The sequence below is a fragment of the Pinus tabuliformis genome, chromosome 4_2 (assembly GCF_031772625.1).
Source record: "Pinus tabuliformis cultivar Carrire ecotype Pingquan chromosome 4_2, CPIR1, whole genome shotgun sequence".
Taxonomy (NCBI): Eukaryota; Viridiplantae; Streptophyta; class Pinopsida; order Pinales; family Pinaceae; genus Pinus; species Pinus tabuliformis.
In genome coordinates, this window is record NC_142304.1 from 593060269 (window position 1) to 593085165 (window position 24897).

General features: G+C 37.0%; 1 protein-coding gene across 1 annotated transcript in view; it reads right to left on the minus strand.

The window, feature by feature from the left end:
* Positions 1-3277: 3277 nt before the first annotated feature.
* The window catches only part of LOC149170692 (SUN domain-containing protein 1-like), a 44240-nt gene continuing 22620 nt past the window's right edge, over positions 3278-24897 (minus strand). Inside the window, exon 2 of the mRNA XM_089423987.1 lies at positions 3278-3791. Within this exon, the coding sequence (XP_089280113.1) occupies positions 3489-3791 (303 nt within the window). The 3' untranslated portion in view covers positions 3278-3488. The remainder of the gene's footprint in view (positions 3792-24897) is intronic.

Genomic DNA, 24897 nt, shown 5'->3' on the forward strand with positions numbered 1-24897 from the left:
ACTTAACAAGATAGCACAAGGAACTGCACATTTAATCTTGAATTTGTTTGTAATCAAACGCTTCTGAATTTTCTCAATTTGTTTCTGTTGCATGTCGGATGTAACGTTGGACCATAATTCACAACCATAGAGAATCACTGGAATCACTAGAAGCCCAAAAAGAGTTTGAGTGGTTTTCCAATCCCATAACTCTACCTCTCTACAGCTATTTTGAAAAGCATATAATGTTTTCCAACCCCCCAAAGTTCTTTTCTTTCTACAACCATCCCAACATAGATTTTTGTTAAAGTTAATTCCAAAGTATTTGTAATCCACAACTTCTTCCAGGGTGTTGCCTTCAAAGTAGAATTTATGCTAGTTATGTTTTCGTTTTCTAGAGAAAACCGCTACTTTCGTTTTGCTGATATTGACTTGCATCCTCACACTTCTACAAAAATGCCCAAGGGATAGTAAGTGCTCTTGCAAACCAAAAGCCGATTTAGCAATCAAAATAAAGTCATTTGCATATAAAAGAAGCCTTGTAACAAACTTACCCAAATAGATATCATCACCTCCTTGCGAATTTAATCACTCCTCAAGCTTGTCGATATATAACCAAAAATGGTAGGAGATAGCGGGCAACCTTGCTTGACTTCGAGATCGCTTCTAAAACTTTCAAAAATGTCTGCTGAAGTTCTAATTTTGACTTTCACCTCTTCATACAGCCTATGCACAGCCGCTCTCAAATGTTTAGGAAACCCAAGTTCCTCCATTATGTGCCAAAGCTTATCCCTAAGAACCGTGTCAAATGCTTTTCTGAAATCAACAAAGCAACAAAAGACTTCTTCATTTTCTCCCAAACTTTTTCAATGATGTGCCTTAAAGTTATACAATGATCAACTTTGGAATGTTTAGGTCTAAAACCTGTTTGCCCTTTAACACGCTTATTTCTTTCTTCTGCCCACTTGCTAATTTTATTTTCTAGAATGCTTCCAAATAGTTTTGCAAACAAAGGGTTTATCATAATGATCCTATAATTGAAGGAATTATTGACATCACCACTCTTGAAAAGAGGTATTGCCAGACTAGTTGTCCAATCTGTGAGAGCCCTTGTTATATGATGTTGTTGAAAAGTTTTATAATGTGAATCCTGTATGGGTCCTTCTCATTTCCAAAATGAACAGATCCTTCCCATTTCCAAAATGAACGCAGATCCCAGACAAACTCAGGTAGAATTCAAACCGTATATATATCTGGTACTGATCTCAATCGATCCAAGGGCCAGTGGGCCCTGATACAGTAACATGGCGTTCGACAGTGGAATAGTGCAAGCTATGTACACAAGTGTCCACAAACAGGAAACGGCAGGAAATGAGTTTCTGGAAATGAGAACGGCCAGGACCCGAAATTTTGGAAATGTTGGGATAGCCTCAATAGGAAATGATGAGAAACATATCAAACGGTTGCCGAAAACAGGAAGAAGAAGATTTTTGCAATGAATTATCCAGAATGGATGGGCTCTAACCCTGTCCACTCTTGCCCCAACTTTGCATATATCTGTATTGTGCTGTGCATACCTTCAAGAATTTTGGATGGGGTATATTCAGGCCAATTCTGATCACATGGATCTAGTTCTAGCCCATTCTGAATAACCAAACGCTGCACAACCAAATCATCCAGCGAACCTGGATGTTCAAACATTCTCCAAATATTTGCTATGGAATCCGCACCAGACCGTCATTCTTCACAGGGACAAAAAATACTCAGAAACCCAAAAATTACTTAGTTCGGATGGCATAGGCAATGGATTCTGTTGGTTTTCATGCGGTTATCTTAGCGTTCATATTCGCAATATTCAATATATGGGCAGAATTCTGTCCATGGCACCTTCATCATACAGATATGGCAGATGTAATAGAAAGCCAGTAGAAAGGCAGACTACTGGGCTTCTCATGCAAATTCACACACACCACCGCGGACTATCAATACTTTATACAGGCATTTGTTCCAAGGCTTTGCAAGTCTAGATGAAGAGACTTTCACTGTGAATACTCACGGGATTCTCTGCAAGTGCAGAAGATGAATGGTTCAACCAAGGCGTTAATAATAATTTCCCTCTCTTTTTTCGAATTAAGCTTTGGAGGACAGCGTGGGACTGCCAAACACCCTTTTTTGTTTCTGCTTTAAAAATAAGCATCAGCATTTAGTGCCAGAAACTGGCAAGCAGTTGAAAAGTTTCTGGAGAATGCCAGAAACATTTCACCAGAAGTTTCCGAAACATTTCCGTGCTGGTTTCTGCCACACCGAAACTCCTGTGACCGGAAAGGGTATCCAGGTATAATTAAGTCAAAGTCTTCAGCATTGTCTAAACATTATTATTTTTGGAGTTTTTCGTCAGAATTTGGTGAAAAAAATTTAGCCAAATATTGATCGTTGTTGCTTAAAATCGGTTTTTGATTGTATTTTAATTGTATATACAGATTCAGCACCCTGAAAAACCACTATGCACTCAGATTGTGGAGAGTTCACAACTCAAACATATGATTCCAACAAATCCCTACTGGATTCTGGGCAAATTAAACCAGAAAATATGTCAAAAAACCCTCCAAAAAATATAACAGATAGACTACACGAAAGTCTTCTACCTTTCACCCAGTGAACACCCGGAAACCTTTTCTGGTTGTTTGTGTGATGTAATTCTCTCTGTTCCCTGGTGTACTTGTTCAATTAAGTAATATATCCAGCATTTCAAAAAATATAATACTTTTACTGCAATAAAAATAGAACTTGGAATCCTGTATTTAAAATTTTGCTTCAAATTTAAAACCCCATGTGAGCATATTAAAACAGTGACTCTTATCACCTTAAGGACAAATAACAGAACAAAATACACTTAAAACTTGTTCAATTAATGACTGCCTTAGCAAGTATCATTAGTATTTTCAAGTTCGCTTTCCCCGTTGTTTATCTTTCAGAAACAGAGAGTTCATGATACATAAAATGAGAAAGTAAAGAACACATATTAAATATCGCAAAATGAGTTTGTTGGAGACAGTCACAATGTGTAGATAACCATTATTGCAAATACCTTATTTTGACACCATAGCTTTGGCTTCCATCCAGCGTGACAGCAACCTGCAGAAAAAACATACTTCTGTTCTTCCTGCGAAAAACTTAGGAAGTATTTGTTCTTTAAGCAATAAATTAATAAACTGTTTGACCATATGTGATGCAGATTATGAGATTGCAGTTCAACAACTCCAACTTCAGATGCAAAGAGATCATAAATGCAGAAAGGTAGAACCCAAAATCAATGATACACAATTAAATTACAAAAGAACAGGGAAAATACCAAAGCATGTTTTCAGTACACAATCATTTCCATTGGTGACAAAGCACCTCTCGATGAATAAAGTGATCTCTAGCTGAACACCTCAAAGCAAAGAGCCATCAAAATATTTCAACACTTTACCCCAATTGAGGGATGAAAAATATAGGCTCCCGTGCATCTAAGCTTCTACTGCTGCTGGTCTGACTTCAGGTTCTGAACCATGAACCCTCAAGCGATATATGCAAGTATGTGAAGGACTTCCATGATTTGATAGCACATCCAACTTGATCAGGTTTACAAGCTTTCCCGTTGAGTCAAGTGGAAGATTGAATGTCTGTACACTGCTCTTTTCGAGATCATAAGTGAATTCCCCCAGCAGAAACATTTGCTGGGTTTCCTCACTTATTTCTTCCTTTTGCTGATGAAGCCATCCAAAGATACGAAATTCCTTCGGAGCACTTGATCTATCATAAGCAACACTCTGCAAAGGTAGAGAACATTTCAAGCAAAAATTAGCAAATTGCAATCCATTTAAAACAATCAAATACTTAATATGTGCCTGAAGAACATAATTGGCTGTGAGAATAGCTTGACCAAAGCTAGAATAGTACTAGGAACGAACTGTCTAGGCATTAAGATAGCACAACATGTCACTGGACATAAAAACAAACTCCGTTTTGGTAGCCTAATTTGTAGTTGCATAACATACAAAACAGGGAGGTCTGGGAATAGAAATTATATCAATGTTACACCATGTTTCCAAGAGAAGGTGGGGGGGCGGACACGGGAACGGAGATACATGGGGGGATGAATGGAATAACCTCCAGATTTTAGGGAAAATCATCATTTATGATCCTAAAATGTGATTAATACTAAGCAAAATAGTAGATACTAATATCCAAAGACTGGAATAGTCATTGAAATAAAAATAGTAAAAAGTGACATGTCAAATGCTTGGTCTAAGGTCATCAATATCTAGCATCAACACTCAAAAGTTAAAACTTAAAACTGAAAATAAACAATGGAGAATGAAACAATGTTATCAGAACTGGATTGGTCATCAAACTGATTGACCCCAAAAATGGGAATCAAAAAAAAACTGAACCAAAAAACCAGTCAACCAAAAAATACATAAATATTCAAATAAATAAACAAAAAAATGGAAAAAAAAATGCATTAATATTCATGTGCATCTAGATGAATTCTAACCATTATACACAAATATGCATAACTTCTCATATATATAGCAAGGGTGAATATAACCCAAATAGCAACAAGTGCAATCCATATTTGAATCAAAATAAATCAACGAAGAGGCTTTAGATAGCCTCTATAGTCCAAAAATAATAATGTTACAACTAATGCCTACATATCATCAAAATCATCGGATATATTGGGACCCTCATTATCAATATCACCCTCTAAGCATTAAAAGATAGAAAAATCTTAACATGCCAAGTTGAAATTTATCATCGGATATATTGGGACCCTCATTATCAATATCACCCTCTAAGCATTAAAAGATAAAAAAAGCTTAACATGCCAAGTTGAAATTTGTTTGAGTGATGGGTACAATTTTACTAGGGTCATGACAGAGGAGTTCACTAATCACTGGCACCAACATCGAGGTACATAGAGGGTTTGGTGCTCTTGATTAAATGCTCGTTTCATACCTTTGTAGATTATAGAATCTAATGGAAATGTTGCAATCCCCCAAATCATAAAATCCTGAACATTGCTAAGTCTGCTGGAGTTTAAGTGGGATCTAAAATTCTAATTTCTCCATATAAAATCCAATGAGATTGGAACCACTCACAAACATCCTGAAACAATTAATGGTAAACAGTAGTCTAACTGTTAAGACATTTTTTCCCTTTTCTGGGCAACTTTTCCGATCAATTTTGACAGAAATCCAGCATGAATTCCTTGGAATATTAAGTTTCAGTGGTGTAATCTGCAGAAATCAAGTGCCCCAGGAGTTTTTCAGGGCACTGAATTTATTTATACACTCACAGACACATTTCAAACAACTTAAATTCATGTTTTTTCCAAAAATTGTATCACCAGATTCCAGCGGAAAAGACAAAAATGTCTGATAGTTAGATTGCTCCTTACTGGTAATATTAAAAATTTAAGGATGAAAATGAAAGATAAAGGAAAATGTCACTTTTACTTAAACATTACCATTAATTACCATTAAATTTAATTCTTAAACATTATGATTAATTACATAGCATTAGTAGGGCCATAGGGTTGAATATTAGGCTTCCCCACTCATAAATTATTGTTTTCAGGCATGATTCAAGAGGGATGGCCTGCCCTTTTCAAGGGGAGACACCCACAAGCACCCCTTTTGGGGAAATGCATCCCCCACATTGAGGAAACATTTCCCCTTGTGTCTTCCCGAGTTTTACCAAAAGGGGGACATGGGAAAACATTTCCCCAAGTGTCCCCCCATACCGGGATCATGGAAAATGTGGGGAGCACACCCCTCACCCTGGGGGATGCATCCATGTGGAACACTATATTATATTATGTAATCAAATTAACTCTATTATGCCGTCCTACGAGAATGAAAAGGTAGCAGTCATACTTGCAAACTGCATATCAACTATGTATCCTTCCATACAAGGAGAATAAAAAGGTAGCAGTCATACTTGCAAACTGCATATCAAATGTGTATCCTTCCATACATCCTTGTATACTGCATATAGCCTAATACTATCGAAATCTAGGAATTTTGTTTACACATTTGCCTAATTTTTAATCTACAATGCAGAGCTAAATGGCAAAAGCATGCATTTCAATGTCAAGTTTTACAGCTCAGTCTATCACCCCTACAATTTAACCTAGCATAGATCACCCCATAATCCACGCACTGACAGCCTATTTTGCACTGTCAGAAATCCACAACACGTCGCCTTTATAGGCATTTAGAACGATTGTTTACTAAAGATTACATCGTAAATAAATAAATAAATAATCCATCAACACTTATGCACTATTTGTCAGCAGTTTCTATCATTTTTTCTCCACGGGCTGAGGCATGCAAGCTATTACTCATAAGAAAAGCAAGAGACACCCAAATCACAAGTCTTTGGATTATGACAGATGAAAGCATGACAAAATCCTCTACAAAGAATAATATACACTAGTTATTCAGCAACCTAATCTCCACGGATCTCCAATTAAACAAGCATCCCTGACACACCGAGACTCCAAGAACCATGTTGTTCTTCAAATAAATGTAAAATCCATGCTATAGTCAAACACGAACTACTTAAACCTCACTAGAATAGTAATGTCAGTGTTTGGGTAGTACGTGTTATACAAATTGCAAGTCCCAAAATAAAAAGGGTAGCAAAATCAACTGAGAACAGAGAGACAAAGAGAAAGGTAGCCAGGGAGCAATGAAGAGGAAGAAAAAATGCATTTTATAACCACTTCTCAAGTCTCTTTTGGCCATTGTAATTTTTCACTCATGTCACATTAACATAAGCCCAAACCTCAATGAGACAGGATGGCGCTGGTGATTTCACCATAATCTTTATTATGCTCTGGGAGCAATTTAATTATTGTCACGGCTCAACCACATTTCACATGTGCTGATACTTTGCAAATTCCCTATATAGTCAATATTTGACTAAAACATATGTTGCATGGCTTTGCAAAAGACATTCCAGTTGCAAAGGACTACAATTATATTCTGTCCACATCATTGTTTCATGTCCATGAATCTTCGACTTGATGTTAATTTACTTAAATGCTGCAGCATTCATTTTCTCTACTCATGCTAATCATGTTGAATGAAGAATTGTGGTTGGCTGTGCTTTTTGTTAAGAAATGTAACTAGTTTCGGGCTTCATAATTGTTTGTACTCATTTCAATATGTATCCTATGTAACAAACAAGAAAAGAAAAGAAAAAGTTATTATTATTAAAGCATGGGTTTCATGCTCATTATTGATGGTCTTCTAGGTAAAAACAAGTTGTTCGTGCTTCTAGGGTTTGTTAGGTCTTAGGATTTATTGTCATGAGTCAAATGAGTCGCCATCATGTTTATGAGACCCTTTTAGGAAAAATATATTTGTAAAAATAATTATTTTTGAGTCTAGAAAGTCTTGGAAGCTCCAAAATACAAGTCGGTCTGGGAACATCAAGTCGGACTAAAGGAGGGAATTTGACCCCTTGAGAAGGCTATACAAGGAAGCAGTTCGACCTCATTTGGACACACTCACTCCACAAGTTCAATCTATCAAGAAAGAGTTTGATCTAAAGCTGGAAAGCAAGAAGAAGAAGAGCGAAGGTCTAGGAGAGAAAAGAAGGACGAAAAAAATCTTTGTTTTGGGCTCTATCTCTCTCACGCATGCTAAGTTCTAGGCTTTTTGTAGCTGCAGAAGGAGGCCGAAGTTGCAGATCCGAGTTGCAGTAGGATGAGGTGCAGAATCTTGTAGTTGGGAAGGAGAAAACCCTACATTGACCTCGTTGACCTTGGAGGAGACGTCTTGCTCTAGGATGGTCACAAAAGGAGGTTGAATTAGGGTTTCCAGAGAAGCTGCAAGGTCAAAATTGCAAAGTCAAAGTTGTAGGCCAAACTGCAACATCGAAGCTGGCAGGTCAAAGTTGCAGTGTGTAGCAGTGTGGTGCAAAATCAAGGAGGGACTTGAGGAAGGGATGACTTGGTACTAGGAGGACTTGGTCTAGGGTTTGGGCCTTTGTATCTCATTTAAAGCGAATTCTAAGAAGATAAGAGTTTCCAGGTTTTCCCCTTCGAGGGGTTTTGCCCTGGCTGAGAGCCTAATATATGTGTCCTCTATTGGTGTCCTCTATTAGACCTGTAAACCAGGGGGTTGGAGCCTCCTTCATTTGGTGTTGAAAATCTTGGAAGTTGGAGCTTCTTGTTGATGTAATCATTAAAGACCTATATTAAAAGCGTTCAGTGGTTTTCCTCTCGGAAGGGTTTTCACATAAAAGTTTCCGGTGTACTGTCTTGATGTTGTGCATTGTTGAATGGTGTTGTTGATTTATGTTTCAATCTAATGCCAATGATAATTAATGCTCTATAAGCTAAAATTAACTAATTGAAGTAAAATACTGATTTAGCCCGCCTCTCAGTGTTTCCAACAAAGAGATCATAACTAGAGGTAACAAAAAACTGCGAGACATAGCCACAATGATAGTTATTGTGTCCCATAAGTGGTGGGATAACAATGTTGGAGGTAAGTTAATTTTGTTTTAGGAGTCAATTGTTACTTACAAGATACTTGCATAGTTTAAGAAGAGTTATGGTCATTGGAGACATGTAGTTCTTTCATTGTATGAGATGGATAATTAGTACTTAGACGTGAGCATCTCAAATCATATGATGATTAGGAAGGATTCATATTTATCCTTTATTGAATCTAAGTCCATTGAAGAAACCTTGCACTGGGCAAATTTAGCAACCAAGTAATTGAAGTGAGGGGAATGCACAATTACAATTGATAAGCAATAAGAAATTTACATTCCTAGTCTATGTAGAAATTTACTTTATTAGGTTGGAGAGCAGAGTGCTCATGTACAAGTTGTGTTCAAAATAGTAGATGTTTGGTGATGAATAGGAGTGAGAAAGCTTTAGCTTTAGAGTAGAAAAGCATGGGTTGCACAAGTTTGGAGATGTGGTAGTGGAAATGAAGAAAAAATAAGTTTATTAGTGTCAAGTAAATGACCAAAAACTAGGTCGATGGGAATACTCAATACGTAAATGGAAATACAAAGTGGGAGTGTGAAGGTCACTCGTATAAAAGAAAGAAACCAAATTGATCAATATAAACTAAGAACAACTACTATAATGCAAAAAAAAAATGCCTAGAGCCGAGCTTTTGGAAAAGAGCCTTAATTCTCTAGGAATTTGTGATTGGGTTGAGGAGAGTGAGGGGCAACATCTAAAGTCAAGTGAGAACCTATCCTACCATTCGAGGAAGAAGGAAAGAATATTTGTATAAGAATCTAGCTGGAGGAACTAGATCCCCCCAATAAGTGCCCTTTTGTATAGAAGAGGTGAAATGCCATCTGGATTTGGTGGAGGCAATTTGCTTGTTGGCTATGCGCATGCTAGTCTTGAACATTTGTACAGCACTCCCACATGGGTCTCATTATTAGGGGTTGCATTACCTTTCATGGTCTAATATATCCGAGAGCTAGAATGGTGTCGCCCTCTGCTATCCTCTTGGTGCCCCTATCCATTGGGAGTTGTGGGAAGAAGGGCCTCTCCCAAGTACAATGTTAGGCACCATTGGTTTGGATATTAGAATAAGGTGGAGAGGGAGCTACAAGACTCTCTAAGCAGGTAGTGGAACAAATCATGTATCTCACATTAGCATGGGCATCTGGATCTGAAGTGCTCCTGGATGTTGACTCACTTTGGCATCAAAGGTATAGGCATTTGTGTTTTCAACAACTTTCATGAGTAGGCTTGAGATGGTTGTTGGTTTAAGCAGTGTTGAAAAAATCAACGTTGACAAAAAATCAACGAAGGCCTATAAAGATCCTTTTGGAAACATTGGCGAAAACATCAACAAAAGTTGGACAATCATAGCAAACATTAAAAAATAGCAAATGTTGCAGGAAGCATCCCCCCCGGTTTTAAGGCCCGAAGCGCGTCCCGTGCGGATGCGTCCAGGAAGCGTCCGCGGAAGCGCAATTCCAAAATTTGGAAGCGCGCTTCCACCTGTTTTGGACGCTTCCTGGAAATTTCCGAAGCGCGCTTCCAAATTTCCGAAGCGCGCTTCCAAATCTCCGAAGCACGATTCGTACGGCACTTCGGTCGTACGAAGCATGGCGCTTCGGCTGTACGAAGCGTGGCGCTTCAGAGGGCGAAGCGTACACTTCCCGTACGATTTCGGAAAAACTCCACGCTGTTTAGAAAATCGTTTTTTTAATATTTTTTTTTTAATTTTAAGTGAGATTGCTTGTTGGAGGTGGATCCACCTTGGGTTAGGGTGAGGAATGAAGACAAAAAAAATATAAACATAGCAAATGCTCCCTCATGGTAATGTTAAATTCTTAAGGTAAAAGTGACATTCTCCTTTATTTTTCATTTTCATCATTTTACTTAAATTTTTAACATTACCATGAAATGACTCAAGATGTTTGAGAGTGGTTCCAGCCTCATTGGACTTCATATGGAGAAAATAGAATTTCATATCCTATTCAAAATTCAGCAAACTTAACAGTTTTCAGGAATTCATGATCAATGGGATTGTGGCATTTCATTAGATTATATCAAGTATGAAGGTATGCAATTAGCATTTAATCAAGAGCACCAAGCCCTATATGTACCCTAGAGTTGGTTGTGTTAATTGTTGAACTCCTTTGTCATGCAGCACACCCTTAGCAAAAAATTACCTTTCAATCAAGTCAAAATCATCGATCAAGCATGTTAAGCTTTTTCTACCATATTTTAAGTCTTGAAGTAGGTTATTTTATCAAAATTGGGCAATGTTGACTAATATCCCTAGACAATTGAGGTAGAGGCAAAGGCTAGACAAGAGGAGAAGAATCTAGATTCTAGAAGGTTGATGCATCTAAATGGTTGATGCTCGAATAATTAATCATTAATGTACAATGGATGCTATATCTATCTTGATTTATGCAAAAATATGCATGTTTTCATGTCTTCTACAACTAATTTGGTATTTGGGATGTTTGTTTAGAGTATAAATGCAAAAAAAATATATATATATATAGCAGACGCTTCCGCGTCCCCACTTCCAAAAAACGTCCCCACTTCGTGCAACATTGAAAAATACAACTTAGATATTTTTTTAGTTTTTTTCTAGAATTTTAAACATATAACACAACAACATTAGATAAACACATTGGCACATAAATATGCAGAAAGCATTGATAGATATGATGTAGTGGATGCTAAATAAAAACGATACATCAAAGTTGATACTAAATCATACTGAACCATGATAGTTGTCCAATTTGTTGAGAATTTAATAGGGCAATGAATATGTTAATTCCCTTCAACTTGATAATTGTTTGTGTTGCCTTTTTACTTATTAGCTTTGTTCCTTGTTATTATAATGTGAGAAACATCAAACAGCTACCAAAACAATAAGAGTAGTGATACAGTATATAGGCTACAAGCCAGGGCCAAAATCCCTCCTCTTGAGGGGAAAAACCTTTAAATCTCTTCTCTTCTTATAGATCTTTCAATTGACGAATAATAGGACCTTATGACTCAGACCAATACCCTCCAAGATCAAGATCAACCACTTGAGATAATGTGCAAACCTTGTACTAGCTAAACCCAAATAAATCTCTGCCAATTGCACCATCTCGGCCTCCTGCTGAAGAATTTCGACCTCCTACTGCAGATCTGAAATTCCGACTTCCCTGCAACTGTTGTTGCCACACGTGGGAACTTTGATCTTCTTCTTAGAGCCTTCTTTTGTCCTTCGCTTTCCTTTCCTTGTGACTTAGGGCTTGAGAGATGCCCTTAGTACCCTTTGCTTGCTTTCTTTCCTTCCTTCTAAGATCGAACTAGATGAAACCCTTGCGTAGAAACCCTAGCTTTCTCTAGCAAGTGAGAGAGAGAGAACTAGCCCAAAACACTTTGTCCTTCTTCGACCTCTTCTTCGTCCTCCTTTTCGTCCTCTTCTTTGCATAGAATGAGAGATGAGTGAGTGTCCTTTTGGAGGACGAGTTCCTCTCCTTATATAGGCTTCTTCAAGGGGGTAGACATGGCTCTTCAATTAGGCCGACTTGACAACTTCTAGGCCTACTTGATCTTGGAGGGTATTCCGACTCTTTAAAGACCAAAAAAAAATTCCTTAACAAGTTACAATGTGCCCATTGGGGTCTTCAATATATGACGATGACTCTTTTGACTTCTAGACCTAGGACAAACCCTAGAAGCACCCAATGGGTGGTTGACCTATAAAATAAAAGAACTTGAGCATGACACCCGTTTTCCAATCATAATAATAATAATTTCTTTTCATTTTATAATTTACAAAAATACATTTCATACTTAGGAAATCCAAACCTAGTTACACATTTTTCAACACAATCAAGGACTCAAAAGTGGAGAAACAATACAAAATAACATCACATATATAAACGTATCTCATCATCATTAGTTGTAGGTACAATGGCAAAAGAAACAAAACTAGCGGCTAGCTATCCCAGATCAATGCCCTCTTCCCCTTTTATGGGAAAAGATGATGGGCTATTTGTTAGGCCAACCCTTAACAACGGAAGGCCCTTTTCTTGCACCAAATGTCAAGGAATGATTGAGACGTATAGAACTATGCTCATTAATATCTGTGAAGGTGGTGTTGATGCTAGCACATCCTCCTCCTCCTCCTCCCGCTTCTCCTATTGTTGTACTTGTTCCTTCTCTAATCATGCAAGTGAGTCCTCTGGGATGGGAATCACAGACTCCACCCTGCAATTAGAGAATACATCAATATTGTCTAAGGAAATGGCATCCACATCCAGTGTTCTCTCCATTTTTTTTATCCATAGAGATTGTAATGGACATACACCAAGTCATTGAGACATGAGAACTCCAACTTGTAAGTGTCATAAAAAATTTAATGAGTCTTGACTCTTGAGGGTCATAAATTACAATAAATTTAATTGTTCACTTGAAGTTCAGAGTCCTAACCTGTTGAGTTTTTGTGTATTTTTTCAAATACATGCCAATTGTGCTTACATCTCAAAGTGCTATAGGTCTAACTGAGGATTCTAATGGCAATTTTCTGTAAATTTGGTGCCCTTGCGACATAGTTTTGCCACCAAACATCTTCAACAAATAAGAAAGAAAGAGAACTAAATTACATTTCATTGCAATGGAAAATAAAATATAAAGAAAATGTAATTAAGATTTTAAATAAAACATAATTGAATTTAAGAAATCTAAAGTTCTAAATTCTAATGACTTGTCACTTACGTGGCATTAGGGTGGTCATTTCATGAATAACATCATCAAAGCCAAATAGTCCAACACCATCCTAATTCTTCTCTATCTCGTGATTGATTGTGTAGCGAATCTCGGGATCAGGTACCATATATGAAGACAAGTATGGATTTTTTTGTCTTCAAGTATGACTCTTCATAAAGAGACACTTGCCTGATATATAAGCAAGTGTCTCGTTCTCATTGTAATTCATTCTCATTCTTATTCATATATTTAATATAATATTTATATCCTCAATGGATAATTTCATATTCCAAGTCTTTTGGAGTAATTAATTTGCAGAAAGAACTTTGTTCGCTTCAATTAATGAAGTTGTTGACAGAACATGTGATTGTAGAATGTCACAACTCCCTATTTCTAGTGCATCTCCTCATGAGGCTAAGAACAAGTGCATGGTTATATATATGATCTTGGGGATACTCCTAGCCATATCAATCACCTCTTTAATGAAGGAGAACTTCCAATATTCTCAAGCACCAAATCATTACAATGTGTAGTACATGGAGTCTAAAAAAATCAGCGTGCCCGTTGGTTGTCCATAAGCATCTTATCAACAACCACATAATTAGTTGCATTATTTGTTATGATTTGCACCACATTATGCAAACCAATTTCCTGGAGGAACCCATCCATCTAGTGTTGAAAATATCAATATCAGCAAAATATCAACGAGGGTCCTGAAAACATCTTATCGGCGAAAATATCGGCAAACATAAAAAATGCATAATATATTCATTTTTTTTTTCAGATTTTTAAACATATAAAGCAATAACAACATGAAATAAACACATTAGCACATAAATATGAAGAAAGCACTGATATATATGATGTAGACGATGTAAAATAAAAATGATACATCAAAGGTGATACCAAATCCTGTTGATCCCTGATAATTGTCCAATCAAGGACTCAAATGTGGAGAACCAATACAAAATATCACATATATAGAAGTATATCATCATCATGAGTTATATGTAGCAAAACAAATAAAACTAGCAGCTAGCTATTTGAGATCAGTGCCCTCTCCCCCTTTTACAGGAAAATATGATGGGTTGTTTGTTAGGCCTGCCCCTAGCAGTAGAAGGCCTTGACCCTGCACCTAATGTCAAATAATGATTGTTGGGTATGGAGTTGTGCTCTCCTATATCTATACCAAATGGTGCTGACGTTGATGCTCCCACAATCTCCTCCTCCTCCTCGTGTTGCTCCTCCCCCAAGTCCTCCTCCTCTTGTTGCCCCTACTCTAATGGTTCCTCTGGCTCTAACCATGCAAGTGACTCCTCCAAGATGACCACCTCAGACTCCACCCTCCACTGAGACAATACATCAATATTGTCTAAGGAAATGGCATCTAGATCCATTGGTTTCTCTATTTGCTTCACTCGAAGTCGAAGATTGTAATGCACATACATTAAATCATTGAGGCGTGAGAACTCCAACCTATAAGAGTGTCAAAAAAACTAATGCATCTTGACTCTTGGCACTTGAGAGTCATAAATTAAAGTTACAATAAACGTAATTGCTCAACTGAAGGTTGAAGCTCAAAATTATACATGTTGCGCCTTTTTAGTGTATTTTCTCAAATACACTCCAATTACGCTCACACCCTGAAGAGCTACATGTTTGACTTAGGATTTTTATGGCCAATTTCTGCAAATTTGATGCCCTTGCACCATAGCTTCGCCACCAAATTTCTACAACAAAAAAATATATAAAAAGGCCAAAGCACTTACCCGCTCACCGCAGCTCCTGCTCTGTCGTCATCCCCGTTTGACGAGCATGCCATCTTCCACCCATCCAAGCCACCGCCGATGTTGCTTTTGTAACATCGGTGGTACGTTGTTCCCTGACTTCCGACGAAGTTGAAAGCTAAGCCTTCTACTGCAGTTCTGCACTCTAGAGGTTTATTCAAAACCTCTGCTACCACCGACCTCTATCCACCCCAACTTAGCACGTCGTGTCTTTTGTGGTTGTCGCCATCCCTGTTGACTATGGCCATCTGACCACTATAGCTGCCTAAACAAATAGAATTTTTCGTCACTGCAAAACCTGCATACAACATTTGTGCAGTCACCATTGTTACCATCAGAAACTGCCCATAATCCTTAAAACCAATTCCATTTTTTTTTCTTTTCTATCTTTTGTTTTGTTTTGTGGAGTTTCAAACAAAAAACAAGTCATTGTGAAGATATACCTGCAACTGTTGTGTAAAATATATCCTACAAGGTTGAGTTAATACAAAGATTAACTTGCAAAGGAGGTCTAGCCCACAAAGGGTTGCATCCTTCGAAGAATAGGTTAACACAGATTAAAGATAAAAAAAACTTTAGTTAATTTAAAATTAACTGCCACTAAAAGTTAAGTCAATCAAAGGGCAGTGGACCATTGTGGAAGTGTACCCACTACATTAATCCAAATATAAACTCACGTAACTGCAATTCCAAGTTATTAAGAACCCACTGCCATTGATAACAATCGTACCACCATTCGTACACAAACATCGTACCAATTCCATATACAACCACCGTATCAAAATTGAGTCCATTAGTCGTCAATTTTTGCCATCGAATTAAGCAAAGAAATATTGCGGTGCTGAATCTATTATGGATACGCTATAATTTAATCACAAGCTTGACTTCTTGTCTAGTGGAATTTAAGAGTAAAAACAATTGTTTACAAGTTAAAAAGAAGTTAAATGAAACTATTATTATTATAAGATAATAAAGTCATTAAGTTATTTAAAAGGGATTTTAATATAAGAGTGGTTATATATATTGAGAGAGAAAATTTAGAGGTGCTTTTATTAATAAATTGTCAAATTATTAAAAGAAAAATAAATAATATATATATATATTGTTCAATTAAAATTCAAAGCAAAGTACAAGGGAAGCATTATAAGAAGACACTCACAAAATACTTTAAAAGTGAGTGGAATATTAAAAGAGTTACTCTTTGAAATTCTACTAAAATATTATTATAGATGGAAGAAAATTAAAAAGAGAATATATTTTTATATTCTCAAAGCTCATTAAAGAAAAAAAAGAAGGGTGATATATATTAAGGACTTTTATAAAGTCTATATATATAAGTAAATAATCAAGGAGATAAAATAAGTGAAGAAAAAACAAAAAGATGGCGTCCACAAGAAGTAGTGGTTTTTTTTCAAAATGTTTGTTTTGTTCAGAGGGATATTCTAATTGTCAAGAGTCATTCTGAAATCAAAATGTGGTTTGCAGAAAATGTTACAAAAATTTTACCTTAGTCGAATCTCTAAGTGATGCACAAAAATAATCAATCGCAAGAGATATAGAACAATTAATGGCAATATGTAAGCGACAACATGTAGATTTTAATAAGGAAACAAAGAAAATGGAATCCAAATTGCAAGTTGAACGCCCATCATCACTCCTATAAAACGATGTAATCTAGTGTATCGAGAAAGTACAGTTGGAAAATCAAGAGAAAGGCAACATAACCAAACTTTGACAAAACAAGAAAGTGTTACAACAGGAATATGAAGATCTTGTGTATATGCATTACAAAAATGTAATGGAAAAGGATGAAGAAATTTCTCACTTCAAGGACCACGTTAAAAAATTAATTGCATAGTCAAAAAAACTAAGGTCACAAAGAAGGAACTCAAGAAGCACCTATCCGAACAAGAGGAGGAAAATTTACGTTTAAAGAGCTTGAATAAAAAATTATTACAACAAATCAAAAGTTTAAAAGATGAAGAGAAGGATATTAAGGCTAAAGTCAACAATTCAAAAAACAAAAAACTTTCATGTCTAAGGAATCATAATCAAAACCTTCTTACACAAATAAAAAAGCTTAAAAGTGACAAAAAGTTGCTAAAAGACAAAAGTTAGAACATCTTACTCAAGAAGAAGTATCGAAATCCCCAGTCGTAACAGTCCAAGTTGAAAATAAGGGAACGAATACTGAGCCAGTCAATATCACAATACAATAAGAGGATAAACCAGTTGAAGCAAAGATGTACTCAAAAGTTGTCGTTCAAGCAATGGAAATTTCAAGCGAAGATTTCACAATTAATCAAGCAACTTTTGTACCTAAAAGGAATCAGATTCCTTCAATAAACCATGAAATTACCACAAACAAATTGAGAGATCACATCACAAGAACTCCTTGTCGCCATCCAAATTATAAAAGCAGATATCTCAACCAGAAACAAGTGACTTATGTTCCCTTATGTTCCCAAGAACATCGATGTCACCATAATTCAATCTGGTGATAAAAATCCATCTCATGTTTTCAGTAACCGCAAGATTCCACATAAGATTGACTTAGGATGGTCAAACCCCTTCTCAGTGAGATAGTTTTGTTTATCTCTTAAAAAATCCTATCATCTTGTATCAATAAATATGGCAACTCCAAGAATTCAAAGAGTTCTGAAATATGCATAAAGGTTAAAAGAAAAATAAACAGATGATACGCCTTGTCAACAATAAGATTTGCGACAAAGCTTTTTGAAGAGGAAGGCAATGTTATGAATAAAATATAAATATAATAATAATAAATAGTAGTTAATTAAATAGTAATTAGTTAATCAAGAGGCATGTCCCTAAGAACATGACCATTCATGAAAGGGTACCTGCCTAGGAATATAAAGCAGACCCTCATTTGTAACTCAATCATTCTCATTCATACATTTTTAATATATATTCTGGTATCTTCAATGTAGATCTACATATTCCAAGTCTTTTGGAGTATTTCACTTGAAGAACGAACTTTGTTCATTCCAGGATCCAAAAATCACTCTTTGCAGTCAACTTAATTCCCGAAAATTAATTAATTTCCCTTTTTCAAGGTGCTCTTTGCAAGCAAAATTAACCTCCAAAAAAAATTTATTAACTTCAATAATAATCCTTCTTGGACTCCTGACTTGATCAATTATTTAGCCAATCGTTAAGCTGCCACATCACCTCATTTTGGGGGCTTTGACCATATGCTCGGAGCATAAACTTTAACTAGTCATATCTCCTCAACCGTAGGGAGTTATGCGACATGCCACCTATCGTTGGAATCGGCACGACAAGGACTATCAAATGAAGATGATCTTGAGCCCAAGAACGCTGATCTTCCCAATCAATTTCCTCAACAAAAGCAGTGCTTCTTCTGGCTGTTGCTTGTTGGAAATATTAAGAGGGAGGTGAATCAGTAGTTCCCTTTTTATCACAATTGGTTAGTTTAATCCTTTAATTATTCAGAGCATAAAACAATCATAAGAATCACCATCACATCAATAAATAGTACTCAGAAATTTTGTCTCAACCAAATGTTGTGTTATGTGTGAAGTACATACAAATTTACCAGATAAATCTGGAAGTACAAGACTCCCCAAGGGTTTTACCAGCAAGGCTGGAAGGAAGCAAATGCTCCCTAAAATAATTTGGGCTCTCGTACGAAGGACAATGGCCCAACTACAATAAGCTGCTACTTCTGCTACTGCACTCCACTACCACTCATGTTGCTATTGTCTACTACCACTGCTTCTGTCCACGCTGCCTTTGCTGCTACTCCTGTCTTTGTTGCTATTGTTCCACCTGTTGTTGCATGCTACTGCTGTTGCCACACACTGATCTTACTGTATGTTGCTACTTCACTGTTGCCTTTGGTACGCCTGTTACCACTGTTGTTGCTATAACCAATCAACATCATAGATCATAAACTGCTTAATACCAATCTGTAATTCAAGGTTGCTTCTAGATTCATGGTCTGCAAACTGTCATCAAGATTAGAGTGTTGCCATCATGCAATAGGTTTATTGTCATGCCTCCAAGTTGCTAACACATTCAACCCAAACCCTAGGTGCCCATATCCAACACTCACAACATATTGCGTTCTCTTGTAAAGGTAGAATCAACAAAAGATAGTCCAGGAATAACTCGGTCATAAGACAAAGTCAATCAACTTCTGCAATAACCTTTACTGTTGTAGAATCATAAGGACCATGCACAGCACTGTAATCCTAGAATCAAAACCACATTGCTGCACAAAAAATATGCCAAGGCTTCTTTAACTGTTGCTAAGTAATGTTATGATATTATCCTTAATCCAACTGTTATATGCTCAAAACATCATTGTGGTATATTGTCCCCCATTGCTATTATTAAGACCAATGTTGTATCATTGTTCTTCAAGGTCATTGTTAATAAACAAGGTCACTATTATTAAACAAGGTCATAGTCATCAAAAGTCTTGTAGAGTCACAGGATCACTGCCAAAACCTTCTCTGATATTCTTGTTCAATTTGGAGACAAGTCTATCAATAGTCATATGCCTCTACTCTGATATGCTATAACCTCAGTAGGCTCATTCATACTTTATCAGAAATACATCATTCATTGTCAAATATCATGAGAATTCTAGACTTTCAAGCAGTCATACAATCATTGTCAAGGATATATTGCTACTGTTAAAAGGGCGTTGCCATAGATATCAAATTACCAATGATCCAATCAACAGACCCTTTCATTGTTGAGATTTGTAGCTTGGGAGGCACTTCAAACCCTAGACTAATGGGTTTTGGAGGAACGGGCACACAAAAGGGTTTTGTGGGCATAGAACCCAAGCATGGGGGTTTTGCACCCAAAGGAATTGGGTCAAAACTAAGTTGACTTTTGATGGTTTTACCAATGGAGATGATAGAGGTCCTCTAGAGGAACTAGGGGCAACAAAAATCAATGAAATCGGAGGTCTAGAAGTGCAGAAATAAATTTATTTGTATGTTGGTGGGTGAATTAGTGAACAAATCAGGTCGGCTTGAGTTAAGATAAGCGCACAAGGGCAGTTTGTTGACACCCATGGTTTGCATATAAGTGAAGGGTATGTGGACTCTGGAGGCTATTTGAGACACATCCAATGGGCAAACACATCAAGATATATCCCTCTCAAATATGCGCAGGATTGAGGCAGCAAGATGAAGGCAGGGAGAAGGACCTTTTGGCATTTCTAGAGACGATTTTTGTTGCAGGTTAATCTGTTGAGGAGGCTGCATATGTTAGAGGAGAAGGCGGGATTTTTGTGCATGAATTATGGTTGGTTTCGGCTTCTATTCTAGGCCGTAGGTATCTTTGGGAGTCTTGTAGGTGCAGACCCTTGTTTGGAGGGACGACAAGCTTAGTAAGGGTCTTTTCTCTAAGCCGTGTGCACAACAAGAATAGCACAACATAATGGAGGGTGTTTTCCTTTAAAGACAGGCTTGGATCTCTTGTTGTTCTGGCCTAGCATTCTGTAGGGTGTCTTGTTGAGGATCCCAAGGCCCAAAACAGTGTATTGGAGTCCTATAATGGACAGCGAAAGATAAGCATATTGAAGAAGGGAAACACAGAATTGGGAGCAGTTTTTTAGAGCAGCTAGTGTGCCCTAACCAGAGCTAAAGAGGCACAGAACCCGAGGACAAGAGGAGAGCAGCAGGTGTTGCAGACAGCTAAGTGAGTTGACCTCTTGTTGATGTTGGTTTGTTAGTGGATGTAGAGGACCAATTTGGCCAGTGGAAGAACATCCTAAGAAGGAAGTTCATCAACAACAGTTGCATGTGTGCTAAAGTCAAGAAGAGCAGCAAGAGGTTGCAGAACAGGTATGTCATCTTCTTGAGTTGATGATTTGCTAGAGGATGTTGTTCTAGGACAGAGTTGGAGCAGCCAAAAGAGCAGGAATTAGAAGGGTTGTAGTGACTTGCTCCAAGCCCTAAGTGCAGGTCATTGAAGGACAAATGAGTTGCTAGGAGAGGCAAAATTACATGAGCTTGGGACTAATTCTTGAAGGACAAAGAAAGGAGGTCAAGGGAGAAGATCACATCATCCCAAGTTCATTGTTGGAGAAGGACATCTTGCAGTGATAAGTGGCAATCCTCCGTACCCTAAGTATGTCTTCATTGGGCAGCACAGGAAGACACTAGTGGAAAGTCCCTAAGAATTGTGTCTTCGAAGGACTAAGGAGCAACCAGTGGGCAAGTAGTCCCAAAGGAGCTAAGGAGCAGCAGTGGGCAATTGAGATTTGTTCACAAACAGAGTTGTGAACAACTCGGCAGGAGTCTTGATGTGTTGATGCGTTGAAGGACGAATGGTCAACTAGAGAGCAATTGGAGTTGTGTTCAGTGACGTAATGGAGTTGGTTCATAGATAGAGGCAGGTTGGAGTTGTTGCAGATCAAGAGTCGAAGGACCGGGTAGGTGTGTTCAAGGTACGACCAAGGGGAGTTAAGAGAACGTGCTACATCAGTGAAAGGGTCAGTGTATCTTGTCCGGCAGTTTGATTGTCATAGTTGTTGACACCAAGTCCCAGTTGTATATCTTTGTATCAGTGGATGTATAAGGGCCATTATCCCTGGTACGTGAGCCCTAGACCGTTGCATTATCAATTTGTTAATATAACAAAGTTGGGCAGTTAAAAATTGTAAAAAGTTGTCTATATTTGTGCACGCATTGTGATACTTCAATAGGTAGCGTCAATGATTGTAAGATTCTAACCTAAACTCAAGTATCATGGAAAAACAACATTCATCACTTGAGAATCTTCTTGCATTAGGGTACTAGTGTTGCTCCTTTGTTATTTTACTATTGCACACATAATTCTGAGACAACAAATTTTGTCAATCCACGGAATGGATCTTGGGACAGTCAACAAGTCTTATGTATACTTTGGCAAATGTGTTGTCATATGATACAAATCGTGTCATGGATCTATTTTATATTGAATAGCGCCTCATGATATTGTTTTCCACAATGCCCATGAATATGTATGTGGCTCATATTTTGCTCAAGAATGCTTACGGATAGCCTTGGACGTTGTTGTCGCACAGATTGTCTAGGCACCGCGGCAACGGCTCAGATCAGGGGCTGTCACTCTGATCCTCAATCTCTCCGTTTAAGTTGTCTTCCTACAGCAGGCTAAGGGGGGTAGACCCTACTTAAATGGAATGAAAGAGAACTAGTTGGAAACCAACCAGTTCAGGAGACTCTGTGAAGCGACCAAGTACTTGATTTAGATTTAGCAAGATTTATAAGATTTGATTAGATTTTAAGCAATTGATGCCAATGTCTTATGGAGTCAACTATCTTGCTAGGAAATTTAGGACCAAGTAATTGATTTGCAACTGCTGCTTGGATGAATGACTATCTTATATGAAGTGCAGATCCTAAAGCTAATATGAGATGCAAGAATCTTGGTTAATTTTAGTTAAATGCCTATCTAAGTTTTAACCCTTCGATCCTTTCTATATTGACCCTGATTTCGTAGTAATTGGCAGAAAGAAGATAAGGTGAAGCACACTAAGGTGTGATTAACGATACCTCTCCTAAAAATCTAACATACCCGGTGCCTCCGACGCTGCAGAGAGTTGTGGCTCTGACGACTGCAAGGTCACCGTTTTAAGTACTATTAAAAGCAGGCTTCTCAAACAAAAATGGATGGATATCTATCTCTCTATCGACCAAGCTTATGCTGGGAAATAATTTTATTTATGCAAAACTAACTTATATGCAAATGCACCAAATGATGAAAAGAAATTAGACCCGAAGATTAGAAACACTTGTGTCGCAAAAGCCCTTAATCACCAAAATAAATTGTTTGTTTTATTGGATGAAGACTTAAAAATAAACCCTTGAAAATATTACAATTAACCCACAAACTTATTTCAAATTTTTTTGATACAATTATAGCTCAAAGAGAACAAAAACTTATTTGCAATCAATGTCAACAGATGCTCAAAAAATACTCAGTTTATGAAACAGTACTTCCATGACAGAGTACTTAATTTTCAAAAATTAGTTTTTAGGACAGCAGTAAGAAAAACTTTATGACAGCAACAATATGACAATGAAAACAATAAGCTATCAATGATATCGTTATGCCAAAAAATTCACTGAAAAGTTTCCAAACTTGCCCACATGAATTATAAAAAATTTCAACCTATTACGATGTGATTTCCAAAATTATATCAGATCTAATATACTTATTACAGCCAGCGATTAAAACGTGAAATAAGCCTAATGATGAATGCCCAACTCAAGAAATTAAGTCCTTAATGTATTAGACAACTTAGGAACTGATTTTAGGCTAACCCACATGAAATTTTGCCACTCTTATATTTCAGACTTCAAAAACAGAATTATTCAGAGATAACAGTCACCCAAAATGTAGGTCTAGGCCAAATTTTTGATACACATCATCAAACATAAATGACTTATTAATGTATTTAGCAATTTTTTTAGTTAATTTTCAAACCACTTAGACGTGTTTCTCACCGCTAGTAGAAAGGTATATGACTGTTGTAGCAAACAGTGAGGAAAAAGATGGTTTAGAGATCAAACCCTTAGGCCCTAGGCCTTGAAGATCATTTGCCCAAATTGCCAAGAACAATTCAATACCTGAGACACAAATTTTTACCAAATTTTCTGCAAAAACCCACCAATGATTAGCTTCAAAAAATCAAATATTCAAATCAAAAATGGAGCAAGGGGAATCTAGGGCCAATGAGAGCTAGCACTAGGCCCAATAAAACTAGCGTTGGGCTAGGAGAAGGCAAATATGGGCTTAGGAGCCCCAAAACTTGAAACCCTTGTTCTAAAAAAAATATTTTTCTTCAGATCTTCAAATTTATTGCAAAATCTTTAATGGTTGGCCTTGCAAAAATATTTGGGACAAGATATTGCCCTCCAGGGCCTAGATCTGTCTCAAAACCCCCAGATCTGCTTGAAAAAATCTCAAATCTGAAGATTTACTTGGCTGATTTCCCATATCTATTCCTGCAAACAATCTTTGAGCCCAGATCTTGCCCTCCAAGGTCTAGATCTAGCTCAGATCTGAAAATTTTCTTGGCTGATTTCTCAAATCTATTCCTGCACAAGTGAAAAGAGAAAAACCCAATACCCAATATGTACAAAAATAGAGAAAATCCTAAAAACCCAAGTGTTAAAATTCAAAATTATGTTACAAAATTTCAGATCTACACAAGTAAATAACAAATCCACACAAATAATTTACAGATCTATACAAATAATTTACAGATCTATTAGATCTGAGGAGTATAAGTCCAACTCCACTCCCAGATCTGATAATTTAAAGCTCTTAATAGCCAGATCTATCAAAATTTCCACAAAATATTTAAAAGATTTTGAAATTTTAGAGAAGTACTAGCCCAAAAACACCCTGCAGAAAAAAGATTATCGTTAGATAAATCCTAAGGCTTATATGAAGTAGGGTCTTTAGAAAATATGTGTTGAGAGTTGACTGGTCCAACCGAAAACTATCCCCAAACGCTCAATGAGAACCTGAGAGATCTTCTGCAAACACTAGATCAACCATCAAATCAAGTAGAGAAATAGAACAACAATAAAATGTTGAAGAAATAGAGATACCTGCTACTTCAATCAAAATTAAAAATGTTACCCTAGATCCATCAAACCGAATAAGATACTTGTATTCAGATTATTCTAAGAGAGCTATTGATTGACAGTTTTCACATAATATTAAACAGAAATTAAAAACAATGTTACCATAAATTCATGAAGAGGGACACTACAGCGCGTTGAAACCCCAAAGACTTTTGCAATAATTCAAAATAGTATACAAGAGAGCTTGAGAGCTTAGTAC